Raw genomic sequence first — 14,197 nt, forward strand, 5'->3', positions numbered from 1 at the left:
TGACTCTGCAACAACTTTGGAGCGCACGGATAGCGGCAGAACAACAATCCAGGCTTCCTAGCTCAAACGCACTTTATCTCAGAGCTTGACACTGTTTAAAGTAACTGAGTCATATTTTACTACTATGCTAACACCTTTGGATCATTGAGATGTAAACTGCGTAGACACAGCATGGTTGTTCAATGCTTTTACCCGTCAATCACACAAAATACCATCCTGTCAGAATAGTTCTTGGTGTTTTTTTTTTTTTCATATTAGAAAACACTCGTTTACTATAGATACATTCTGTTTGCTTCAAACCTTAATTGGACATATCCCCAGAGTATCTCCACACTTACCTTGATTTCTTAACAGCCCCCTGAACAACTGTTCAGTAACCCCCGCCCCCTGAACCAAACACACGTTAAGCAACTACCTTGACAGAAGTTACATGTTTAAAAGATAGACTTTATTGCTAAAACGTGTAACCATTACATTTACACTGATATGTTTCCTTTTATTTTAGAAATATTCAAGTAGACATCTCCCATAATTACTGGTATACTCTTCTATTTTCCTTATGTTCTATACTCACAATCGTTAAAATAATAAATAAATTGTACAGATTTGTTTTAACCTTTCTACAATACTATATGTATTCCAAAAGCTGAGTTCACGCCTTTATATATTTTTTAACCTCAACTTTTCCAATTATTATTAATATTAATATTATACAAAAACCTAGGCAGCATTTTGCAGTGAAAGATCTTGATCAGTCAGCATTAATGTTCTGTTGAAAAAAGTAACTTCTTGGAGAAGTTTATGCATTCCATCTTCTTTTTTTTTTCATAAAAAATAAAAGCCCTTCCTTTCGAAGTGCTTGCGTTCCCCCAAAACACGTTTTAGGGCTGAAATAAAATATGGTCCTGTTCATTAAAAAAAATAGCTGCATTTTTATCTTAAATATGTACAATGTTGGTATTTTTATTAAAATGCTATATATAAAAATAGATTCGCTATGGTGTCCTTCGATATCACACGATAGCCCATCTCTGTTCTGAAAGTTTACAGTGCAATAGAAACCGTATTCCAGTCCGTTCCCCCTCCCCCTTTCCATAGAAACTCAGCAAGAACACTTGCATTCTGAGATGATTGGGTACTGCACCGTTATCCACGTACAATATTTCTGTCTTAAAAATCCTTGGCAATACCACCGGAGGAAAGTCTTGGTGATTGACTTGATGGGCTTGCAAAACATCCCTTCTGGGAACGAACAAGAGCGCTCATTGAAGCAGTTGCCTTCCTTGATGTAGCGTGGCCAGAACCTCACTCCCAGGTCCTTCCAGGAGTACACAACCGGACAGTGCGTGTACGTCCACAGCCACTGCAGAAATTTCCTGCGCGCTTTTTTGCCAACTTTAACCCGTCTCCCGTAAGGAGTCTCGGAGAGGTCCAGCTTTTTTATTTCGTTGGGTATCGGTCCAGGCAGCTTCACTTGTGTCTCTTGGACGGACTGATTCACCGACACCGGGGAGCTGATGGACATGAAATTGGGATCAAAATAACTGCCGAGCCTTTTCCTCAGAGTTCTCTCGACAAGGTCCTGTTCGCGTGGATCGTACTCCGGGTCAGGGTCCTCTTTGAGATCAGGCACTGGGAGATGTTCGCTGGGCGAAGGGCGCAGTCGAAGAAAATGTTGAGAAACACCAAGGTGTATGGACACGAAAACGTACACGAGAAGCGCCTGAGAAAACCCCATACTTATGTTGTATTACTTCTGCTGTATTCAGGTATTTTCACAATGGTTATGCACTTTGAAGTTGGGTGCTCGGGAGGTTCATAAATAGTTGACGTTAAAGCACAGGCAAGACGACACTTTTAATAGACCAAGTCGGGTTTGAATGACATGGAGCAGAAGGCTGTCTTTTTGGAGATCACCAGATCTGCTTCTAAATGCTTCCAATTTTTTTTCTCACTATTGCTATACCTTCTCTCATTGAGACAATAATCCTCCCAGGACTGCAATTCGTCTTGAAACGTCCCCCTTTCACACTCTCGTTCTCCTTAACTTTTTAGTATTTTCTCCAAAATTCACATCGGTTTTCTGGTGGTCGTCATGGTAACCGAGGCACTCAACGCCACGACAAATTGTCTAGACTAGATGACAGGAGCTGGCGCGAGAGTATTGCCTGGAATGAAGTGTTCTATAGGTCCGTGTTTACCAGAAAGAACAGATCCAAAATTGTTCGAAAGCGAGGTGCAGTTTTTAAATGTTTGCAATGTCACAGCCCGGGGACAAAGCCTGTCTTAGTGTATTTTAGTTTTACGCACTGCGCTTAAATTGTGATTTGACAGGAGTTCAAGTTTGATAAGTTCCAAACTAAACAGCAAACTCCATGAGTTGAAATGCAAACTTTTAGCAGCGGTTGTTGAATTTGAAGTCCCAGTAAGATATTCCAAAAGTTCTTTTTTGTATATTTATCTCTTCAGTTATCCCGGCATCAGGACCTACGCTCTCTTGGCATTTTCAAATGTTCCCATAGGATTGTTGAGAGAATCGTTCACAACTCCATGTCTCAGTTGAACAGGAAAACACGGTCCAAAATCATTATTTGTCTCCCCCCAATGACAGTTATTGCAGTATATTCCACGAAGATGCAATGTAACGATATGTATCTTTCAAAGTAAGAAAGCATGAAACTTTTCAAACCTGCTGGTTTGCCTTCCACTGACGTCTTTCAGTTACAAACTCACATGCACACAATCCATTTTAGGCGCGAGTTGTTACGTTTCATTTGACTTCATTCAAATAGTTGTCCCTTCTCTCCTGGATGACACCGTGCTTTCCCCTTCTTTACTTCTTCCAAGAAGTTGCAAACTGTGCTAGCGGTGCATGGCCAGGCTGCAATCCGAATTGAGGAGTCTGTGGTCGATCAGTATTTATGCCAATCCCAGGGGAATCTAGATCCTTGATAGCTGGTACAGTAGCTCCAGTTTTAAGAGGTTCGAGATACTTGGCTGAAGATTGGTTTGCTTAGGCACACTGTGTGTTGGTGTGTGTCTGTTGTGAGCAGAGCAGAGCTCTATCCCAAGTTAAATATCCCCCTCCGATGGTACAAAGTGTCAGCGGGTCCTGCCCACTCCTGTCACTTTCACTATGATTGACAGCCCCTCTCTTTCCCCCTCCCTTTACAAAAAGAAAAAAATCGCCCACAATTACTGTGATTCCACTGGGTCCTAAAGGCACCGATGTATGAACTACACCGGAGGCAATGGCGCTTCAATTTCTAGTTATCCATTGCATTAAATATAACTCTGTTTGATTCTCAGACGTTTGTTTAGCCATTTCCCTTACCCACCCCCTCTTTTTTCGTCTTTGCTTGTAGACCGCTGCACTGACGAATATCTGGCTACACACTGACACACTTGAGAGGTAATAGGTTCAATACGGCGTCGTTTTATTCATAATTGAACCACTTAAGTGTTTCCTAATTTATAGCATTCCCAGGAGATAGATGGCTAACATACTGGCTAAGCACCGTGTTCGGAGGTCCACATTAAGCAGCCGTAACATTCAGTCTTTGTTTCAGCAGAAACTTTTCGATGAGAGGAACCCGCAGTTTGAACCCTGGGGTCAGAAAATAAGGGGGTAATTAATACTATAAATGGGCATACACGACTAAATGTAACCTTTCCCAATCCCAATATATATTCATTATCATGCTTTAATATATTGCATGTAGGCTATTCGTAATAATAGCCAGCATAATGTTTTGCCAAAATCAAAATACAGGACAGGCTATTTTAATAAAATGGAGCTACGGTATAGGTAATGTAAATTATCAAAACAAAAAACTGTCGGATTAATAAATGGCGGCAGTAGCCCACTACACAGCAAGAAATGTCCAGTTTTGCGTCCAATTTGCGCTAGAAACAACTCCGTATCCTCTGTTGTAATTACAAACGCAATCTCAATTCGTGATTTTGCCTCTGAAAAATACCAAACAGAACAACAAGACATAGCCTATACTTTTAGCTCATATGCGATAAGCCACTGATGCCTACCAAGTCCTCACATTCCTTAAACAGGGCCAAATTGCATATACGAGTTATGGCAAATTAACATTTGTTATAGGCTAATTAGCGTAATGTTTAGTTCATTCAGCTATTACACACAGATTACCATTCGAGGAAAGTCACCAAAGGTATTTTAATTAAATTATCTTTTTAAGGTTTCTCAAAAGCATAAGAGACAATTCAGAGTTGTGGGTTGCATTTGAAGTAGATTTTCCCGTTTAATCTATATATGTCGCTTGCCTTCTTAAATTTAGATTCAATTGTGAATGAATACTTTTTCTCAGTTGTCAAAATTGATTGAGCGGTTGATGGCTTTGCGTTGCCGTGCACTAACACCGCTAGAGGGCATTGTTCCAGCGCAAGGGAGTAATGTCGGTCTGAATATTAGAGATAATATTTACTTTAGGTTAGTGCTCACTAGCGTACCAATAGCATAGGATCATAACTGTACTTTGGAGCAATACGTTTAGCGTACCTTTTCTAAGACTATCCTAACTCCATCTTTTACTCAGTCTGGTGAATACACAACTGCGCAAATTCCACTGGCATCTTTAATGCGTCATGGTTTGCCGACCACATTACATACATTTAATTGGATGTTCATTCTGTTTTATACCCTCACAAACAGTTTAAGTTCCTGAAACGGATCATTTATAAATCCTAAATGTGTTTTGCATATCAACCATTATTCAAGTCTGATCCGGTTATTTTCGCTTCTAGGAAAATGCAGGACCACCGCAAAAAGTACATATATAGGGCTACAATTATTTAGAAATATAGGGATGTGCGTGCTCTGCCTTCAGGAAGTCTGGAGCCGGTAAACGTTTCAGTGATGAATAAAAACAGTTGTTCCCGTAATGGCTGAAAACAGAGTCAAATTACTGCTACAGTTCAAAACAGTAATTAAAAATGATAAAATACGAACCAACAATAAATAGTCATAACGTTATAATAACAGTGCTTTAGGTTACAGGGCTCCACACTGAATAATTGATATACAATGGGGTAATAAAACCAGGAATTTGTTTGGGGTTGATTCTCTAAGAAGAGCCCAAAAACAACATTGTAAAAGTCTTTGAGAAGTCCTTGGTCATCAACAGTGTATGTAGGCTAAATCTTCCTCACATTCGCAAAAATACACTGTCTAAATAAATAAATGTCTTTTAATTCGTTTTTTTCAATGTTTTTCAGTAAATGTTCAGTGTCAAATCAAATCTTACAGAGCACATACGGTCTCTCTTGGACTTGGACCAATCCGTTAGAACTGAATTAAAATGGTATATATATATATATTATATATATATATATATATTATATATATATATATATATATATATATATATATATATATATATATATATATATATATATATATAAACATTACCACGTGCACTCCAACAGACCTTCATCAAAGCATCTGCCACCATTAGTGAATATAGCACATATTGGTCATACACATATTATCTTGAAATAACAAGAAGAAACACGTTAATGAAAGTTTATTTGTGACATTATTTTGATATCAAAATTCATACACTGATTTTTAGCAATTATATTTAACATACATAGAGGTTGTGTATGTAGTGTGTATTTCAGTAAATATGCCTTTAATTTTTTAGTTTATATATTGCATCATTTAGTAGTGTAGTGTATAGAAATGACAAGTTAAAGCAACACAGCTGGAAATGCAAGAATGTGTATAACACTAGGCCTATCTGAAAACACAGGTGGGCTTTACTATCATACATGGGCCATGATAATCCATGATTCATTGCATTGGATTCTGTGTTTTTAATTGAGTTCAGAGGGTAGAGAAGTTAAAGTTTGTAAGTAGTGAGAGTCTGTGGACATTGTAGTTATTTCTGTGGAAAAGCTCCCAGTGCTGTAGCCTATTGGTATGGGCTGTACCACATTAGCAGGTGGCATATTACCTACTATCCAACTTCCCTGTGACCAAGAGAGGTAACTGCATAACTTAACACCCCCTATCAGATAAGCGATATCAGCTGGTCCTAAAGCAGTTAGGTCATGCATTGTCCTCAGGAGAGCCACTTAATCTACCGGGAATGGACTTTCTAATCATCATAATGGCAATTACAATCAGAGTCCATAAAAACATCATGAGCTAAGATAAGCAACACTGTCAGTTCCTTTCCAATTTAAAGTTCAAGCTGAGTTTGCCACTGGAGAAAAAATACAAAGTCAACAGCAAACTTGGAAAATGTATATGCAGGGGAAGAAGTGTGGACAAGTGTGATGTCTGTGACTGGCCAAAAAATAAATGCTGATTGCCAGTTTTGTCGGTTGGACTTTCCAGAAAATGGAAGGCAACTTTCTAACTCTACTAATATTAGAAATCTGATGTAATGTGGTGAAGTCTACATTTCATTCATTAAGCGGAAAATATGCCTTTCTGAGTGTTGTACTAACATTAAACAGAGGTAGTTTAAAATAGAAATATAAACATTTTCTCCTTTGGGATGTGAAAGTGAAAGCAGAAAGGAGTGAAAAAGAAAATGGATATTGGAAAGAGATACATTTGAGGAAAGCTTTACGCTGTTAACCTTGGGCATAACTATGTGCAAACTACAGTATGTGTGTTATGTGGTATTATAGTGGAGTACCCAATAGTAGTGTGTGTGTATGAGTTTGTGTGTGTGTGTGTGTGTGTGTGTGTTATACAACTGTATGAGAAACTGCATTCAGAAGCCATGTACATGGGCATGTACATTTGCGAATGTACAAGAGTCAGACTGTCACACAGTGGTCACGTCTGTGAAAGCCACTTGTGACAGCCTGGAATAACAGAGTGAGGCCTACAGTATATCCACTCTGCATTTAATTTTCACTTTTTTTCCCTTCGCTAAGTTTGGTGAGTTAAATCTGGTGATTGTTGAACTTGTGAATAGAAAATGAGCACATTCATAGATTTTATAGTTGAAGTTAATGAAAAGGGTTGGCTGAATCCATACCCAAGAATGTGATATGCCACATAGCAAGGTCAGCACTGACGTACAGATGGTCTAGTGTCTCTTTGTGTCATTGTGCTCGGTTTGCTTGTATGGGGAACCTCTGTTAGAGAAAGGATTGCACTTGAGTGCACTTGGGAGTGAATTCAATTGAATAAACACCACTGCAGAGGTGTTTATTTGATTTGTTAAATACTGCACAGTGTTAAATAAAATGCATTACATTTAAACTGGTAACAGCCTCCAAAAAAACGAAATGTTTATTTTAATGGGTACAAATAATTTCAAGCAAAGTGAAAGTGGCCTTAGTCTAACTGGCAAACAGTCTTAAGTGTCTAGCTAAATCAAATGAGTGAAATGATGAGATAAAGTACTAAAACAAGCAAACTCTGATGCTCAGGTTCATGCACTTGTTGGTTTGTCAGAGAAAAGGCTATGCTCTTTCACTTGAAAAAGGGGATTCTTCCATCGTGTACCTCATACCTGTAGCCTAGAGGCTTCAGTACATCTTTGGAGTGGAGCACTGGATCCATGACTCTCCCCTTAAGCAGGCTACAGACCCGCCAGCCGGTCACCCGATGTAACCTTAACAGAGTGAGTAAGGCAGATGTCAAAACATTTCGTATACAGATTAAGTCTTGTAGTTGTCCAGAAATGGGATTTTTTTCATATACATCGTGGTCAGGTCAGTGGCAAAGGGTATAGCAGGAAGGGTGAAGGGATGGACAGAACAGGGCAGCTGAGCCAGGAGGGGCAACACTCATGAGAGGGCTAAGTTTATTTCTCGCAACTTTTACTTTATTTTTTGCAATTGTGTGTTTTCGTTCTAGATTTTTTTTAATTTGACTTGCCAGAAAACTAGAAATAGACAAAGCTATGGCCAATGGCACCCCACCCTTCAAGGCCAGGGTCCACAATGTTGCGACTGCTGGAGAGTATGGGATGAAGCAACGCACTGCACTGTTAGATTGCAGTACCTTTACAAATGATTAGAGGGTTTTTAATGCCACACCAGGTATTAACTTTACAATACTGTTTCGAAATCCTGAATGGTGAATGGTCCCTGCCCTGTGTCCTGAAGGATGAATAGTCACTTTTGCTGGAAATCGACAGCAAAAAAACCTGATATTATAATTTTGTGAATTGTATTTTTGACGTTGACATTAATCTTTACACAGTGGTGTGTTTCTGATTGCTATTTATTTATTTATCACAATTTTGTCAGTCTCGATGCGTGGACAGCTTTGTAGTTTATTAGGGTAAACGTCTTGTTTAGTTCGAGCGTGGTAAGTGAGGTGGAGTCACGAAGGAGCCAGAAAGACTGTAAAGTAACAAAATTAAGAAAAACACGCGTGGATCTGTGCTTCGTACGAACAACTTGAAGCTCTTTGTAAAGACTGCAAATAAAACACTTTAGTGTGTCTTGTGATAGGGAGGCAGTCATAAAACACCACGCGGACGGGAAACACCAGAAAACAAATACCACAAAAATAAACAAGTCTTCCAGCATTCCAGTTCAATGAACTTCTGAGCTCCCTGAGGTATATCACTGCATAGGGCATCAGGAGGCCTATCTCTCTGGACATTAGTAACACTCTGACAATCACAGGAAGCCCATCATCGAGCCCAAAATTTAGCCTTGTCATCTGGTCACCCAAATTTCACTGCAATTAAATCTCTATCCAGACTCTGTGTTGATCATAGCTTGCTAGCCTAGCACAAGGACTCTGTCACTCTTAGATAATGATGCATCTAGCTGTTATTATTTGTATGGACATAATTACCCAATATGGATTCTTGTGGTATTGTGCCAGACTAAGCTTAAGGGTTCAGTCATGTAAAACATAGAGATGGATGGTAACATACAGAAGACCTAATTAAGATGTAGCCTATTTTCTACAGTTGGCTTACATCATCAACTGTCAGTGCTATTTGCTACACTAATATGAAGACAAAACACTGGGAATTCAAACTTCCTATTCTTGTTTCTTTCTTTAATCGAAACCATTAAATTGTTTTCTGTTATTTACTTTCTTGATTACTTCAAATGTCAAATGTAAAGCTGAACTGAAAAATAGTCAGAAATTGTACTCAAAACTATATGCGATATGGCAATCATCTGATACAATGTACTGCTTTTGAAAGCGTAAATTGCACTAAACTGAAATGGCTTTATTAACAGCTTTATTCATGTGTGCGCATTTTATATCAGATCACATCACCTTTACAGTGTTGAGATCACTCCTCTCTCAGTGATACATTTTCTCTCGCAAACTTAGCAACGGTCTTCACCTACACTCACTGATCTGTACACCAGCTTGTTATTGCAAATATTTAATCAGCCAATCATGTGGCGGCAACTAAATGCATAAAAGCATGCAGATGTAGCATGGTTAGCTCAGCTAGTTCGCTAGTAAGCACGGATGGTGCAGTGAAAGCGAAGGGTGGTAGCAGGTTATCGTGACAACACTCCCCAATGACGTAACCCTCAAATTCAAAAAAGAAACGTTGTTGCCCTTGGCTAAAGGCAAGTTCGTCTTTAGCTGACTGGTAACGCGTTCGTTCAACAAATATTTGGACAAGTGAGAGGCCGGGGTTCAAATCCCACCTCGGACTCAGGCAATTTCTCACCTGTTACAAGGAAATGGTCAAGAGGTTCAGTTTTTCAGACCAGAATGGGGAAGAAATGTGACCGAAGTGATTGTTGATGCCAGACTGGGTGGTTTGAGTATCTCATAAACTGCTGACTTCCTGGGATTTTCACATGCAGCAGTGTCAGAAAATGGTGTGAAAAACAAAAAACATCTAGTGAACAGCAGTTCAGCAGGGGAAAACATCTTGTTAATGAGAGGTCAGTGGAGAAGGGCCAGACTCTTCAAAGCTGATTGGAAGCTGACAGTAATGCAAATAACCACCCATTACAACAGTGGTATGCAGAAGAGTATCTCTGAACACATAGCACATCAAACCTCTTAAGTGGATAGGCTACAGCAGCAGAAAACCAATACATCTAAAAACTAAGTCTATTAAATACCTAATAAAGTGCTCACTGAGTGTATATTGGCAGTTGATATGAAAGGAAGATTACCTTGAAATATTATTAGCATTACCAAACAGAAACATACCTGTAGTTGGTTTGAAAAGTCAGCCAGGCAACTAGGTCATCACTCTCTTTTGGTCTTTCATTTATTGAGGTTGTTTAGGACACTGAATTATTCATAACATTTCAGTGGCCAGATACAAACATAAAACTTTATTTTTCCTCCTCACTAATTTTATTATTTTTTATATATAAGTTGTTTACACAAACTCACATAACCTACTATTTTATGGCAGCCCAGACACTAATTTTGAAATAAACAATTGGAACAATTGTTTTTTTACAGTCTGCTTTACAAGGTATCAAGCTCTTACCACAAGTGCTAAACGGAAGACACACTTTACATTGGTAAAAACTTAGTTCATTTTATTTTACATTTATTGTGTAAAATGGCTTGATAGCCTTTCAGTGACAGGTCCGTCCATAACCGCACACTTCATACCACTGAAGTTCTACAGTAATACAGCATTATCAGCTAAGGGTTGTTTGAAAAAAGAGTTCTGAACCCAGAACTATTCCCTGAGGTGGTGACACCAGTTATTACAGCATGACGGCTAGGTCAATGTGCACTCACCTTCATTCTCTGTGCAATTTATGTTGCCCATGTGACTATGCCCCTTCACACTAGAGATAACAAGAAAAAACAGAATAGAGGAGAGAAAGAGACTCTCACAGTTACTATTGTTATTTGTTGTTGTTATAATTATAATCTTCCTCTTTCCTTATTAACTTGGCAATATGCACATTGTATAGAATGGCAATAACATATTTTGAGTGAGAGAGAGTGTGTGTGTGAGAGAGAGAGAGAGAGAGAGAGAGGGAGGGAGGGAGGGAGAGAGAGAGAATGGTGTGGAGGTGGGTAGAGAATCAATGGAGCCAGGCAGCAGCGGAGAAAAGACCCTGTGGCCTGCTCAGATTGTGAGTGGAGCTGTAATTAGTCGTGTCATTAGCATGATAATAAAACAATGGCCGCTCTCTCACAGGAGGAGAGGGAGACACAATTCTTCCGAGTTGTACAGCTTGTCTCCTCCACTTTCATATGACACATTTTGTACCATAAAATAGTGCTTTTCACTCCTCACCCCAACCCTTTTCCCAGACCCCACCCCCCCCCACCCCCCACTAAAACAGCAGCTGCTTATCATGAAGCCAAACTATGGGCGCCTACTTCACTGCAAAACCAGGTGCCATTGAGCCAAAGTTCAACAGTGGCACCACGGCTGGAGCGGAGAAAAAGCCAGGGACACAAGTTTTATTATTTGGCTTATAAAGTCAGATTATTGAACTTCTGCATTGTAATCTAATTTTTTAGGCTCAATGGGTGGCGTTTGGCACCAGTCAGTGAGACCTATCCTGAGTCCACCATCATCTTTCCCAAAGCTAGCGTGCATTTCCATTTAAACACTCTTTTTAAAATTAAGTTGCAGTCTAAATTACTGTAAAAAATCGGCCATACTCCAGCCTCATCTTCCCTAACAGCAACTTTGAAATTTGAAATATAATGGAATTTGGTATTGACCGCAAATGAGATTTTCAGAAATTCCCTTCAGGAACCCAAGACCTACTTTTTGCTAAACACTTCTCCCACCTGTACAGGTCCTTAAGTAGCATAACCATGTCAGGATGATACTACACACTGTAGTGAAAGCACTAACATTCCCCGTCAAATTCATCCACACAAACTATGCATCAGCCTCCTCACTGCAGTATTCATCATCTGCTGAGCTAGAAGCTCAAACCTTTTTGTGCTGACGTTTGGCATCACAGACACTCCATTTCTGACTGTACAATACACGAGTACAACTCTGGTTCAAACCAGCTCAGATATGTCTTCTGGGTTATAGTGTATTTGTTCAATTCTCTGTAACGTTTACTAAATTTTTTCCACCCGCTTGTTATTTTGGCGCACCTGGGAACGGCTAACTTAAACAGAATCTTAAAAGTGCGCTCGTGAGCCAGAAAAGCTCACACTTTCCGACGCACCCCAGTGACCAGTGTTGATAAACCCATCTTATAAGCATTCCTGGGTAAGCAAGGTGCTGAAAGTGGGGGGAGGTGGGGGGGGGTTTGGATAGCAGGGGTCCCAGGCGGTGCCGGAGGCTGAGACAGGGATGGGGGTGGGGGGGTGGGTCAGCCTGACCAGGCCTAGCAACCTCCCACTGGGTGAAGGCCACCGCCCGCCACCTCTCATTGTCCACAGCCTAAAGAGAGGGGCCAGCCCCTCACTGGGAACCACCCTCCCTCTAACCAGACACACAGAATAGCTAATTAAGACAACCCCTCCCCTCCTCGCCCCTCCAGAGGGGGTAGAAATAATAGTCTTTTTAAAGTATCCTGGGGGTTCGGTTAAAGTGGATGACATCATGTTCCTGGACAACTGGACGTGCAGATACTGAGACTCGCAGCGGATGTGGGGATTATGAAAATTCCTCATTTGGAGGACAAAAAAAAAACACCAGGCGAATGCATAATTTGTGGAACGTGCTTCAGTTTCACGTCAGTTATGGTCACTGGAAATGAGGGGAGGCTGTGGCACAGACTACCACTAAAGAGAAGAAAGAAAATCCAAGTCCAATATGACAGAATCTTGCAGGTACAACCTATTAGTTCTAACTATCAGGACTAAATTACATTCATTTAGCAGAGCATCTAATCCAGGCCAAGAGAACATAACTGAGTCCACTTCAGTATTAAGAGCACCAGTACCAGGCCTGAATAACAACACTTTAGGCCCATTCCAAGTGTACATGCAACATCATGAAAGCACTTATTGCCCTAGAACCAAAATACAGATCATGACACCATACAGATAATATCAATAAGATATAATAAAAACCATACGAAAAAAACTAGATCTTGTTACATAACATAGCAGTACAATGTGGTGGCAATGATAGAGGAGACAAGATGCAGACTGAAGAGACTAGAAATGGGTTATTCCGCTGAGATGTTACTTGACAAATACAATGCATGACTTAAATTAAAAGCTATAATTCCACTCTGGCCCAAAAGAACCTTGGAGAACATTTGTATTTTGTGAGGAAGGTTGACTGGCCCAGGTTGTAGCACTCCAAAACGGGTCTACCCACTTCCATTTCTCCCCTACCTGACCGAAAAACAGCACCAGCCCTGTGCCTAATTGCAAGGGACTCCCTACAAAGGACTGAGGACAGTACAGAAAGGGACGGAAGAGGGACGGAGGGGGGCCTGGCTTCGAGCGGGTGGCAGTTAGCTGTGGAATGGCTAATTAAATAATGCAATAAAACCTGCTCCGTTTAATAAAGGTGGAGAGGCTTGGAGCACGGAGAGGGGTGGGGCGGTGGCGAAAATTGGCCTTGTACAACAAGCGGACTTAGCTCTTTGGTTTTGCAGCAATCTTTCACGCTTCCTTACGCTTCAATAAGGCGCACGGTGAGAGATCATTAAGAGGAGGCCAGGATGCAGATAGACCTGCTTCCCTGCGGCTGTGAGTGCAGTGTAGCTCCATACAAGAGTCTGCTTTCCAAAGCACCGGGAGCTTATAGCCTGGGGAAGCCAGCAGCAGCAGCAAGAGCCAGACTGGCTGTCTGTTATGACCAATAGAATTATGGGGAATATAGGGGGGGGGAGAGAAAAGGGAGATCAGGACAGAGGGGAGGGGAGGGGGGCCTGCCACCACTGCATCATCTAAAACAAAAACTGTCACCAGGAACAAATACACCGCCCGAGTTGCTTTTTTCCCCAAACTTCCTGTCTTTTCTGTTGAGGAAAAAATGGAGCGAGTTAGTTCAGGACAATGAAAGCAGTAAAGGAATTCTACCTTTTTTGTTGTTAAAAGATCTACTTCCCGACACACTGGCACGCCCCGCCCCTCCTCCGCCAACCCCCTGCCTTAAATCAACAGAAAGCCTTCAGACATTTTGTTGCACTATTCATATGGTGAGAGAACAGAGGCCAATTATATTAAATAAGAAGAGTGAATGAAAGAAAGGCTTCTTTTAAAAGCTAATCTTGAGAGAACACACATCTTTTTGAGCATACACTTCTGTGAGGCACAGTGGCTCTTGGTTACTTTTTATCCTGTCTCTTGCAG

The 14,197-nt window shown here is 40.6% G+C and overlaps 1 protein-coding gene across 1 annotated transcript; it reads right to left on the reverse strand.

Moving 5' to 3' along the window:
• Positions 1 to 426: 426 nt before the first annotated feature.
• On the reverse strand, positions 427 to 3,029 carry nog2 (noggin 2). The gene has a single exon (XM_061232205.1). The coding sequence runs from the start codon at positions 1,736 to 1,738 to the stop codon at positions 1,103 to 1,105; it is 636 nt and encodes a 211-aa protein (XP_061088189.1). The 5' UTR covers positions 1,739 to 3,029; the 3' UTR covers positions 427 to 1,102.
• Positions 3,030 to 14,197: the final 11,168 nt, after the last annotated feature.

This window comes from Conger conger, chromosome 2 (genome assembly GCF_963514075.1).
Source record: "Conger conger chromosome 2, fConCon1.1, whole genome shotgun sequence".
NCBI classification, from domain to species: domain Eukaryota; kingdom Metazoa; phylum Chordata; class Actinopteri; order Anguilliformes; family Congridae; genus Conger; species Conger conger.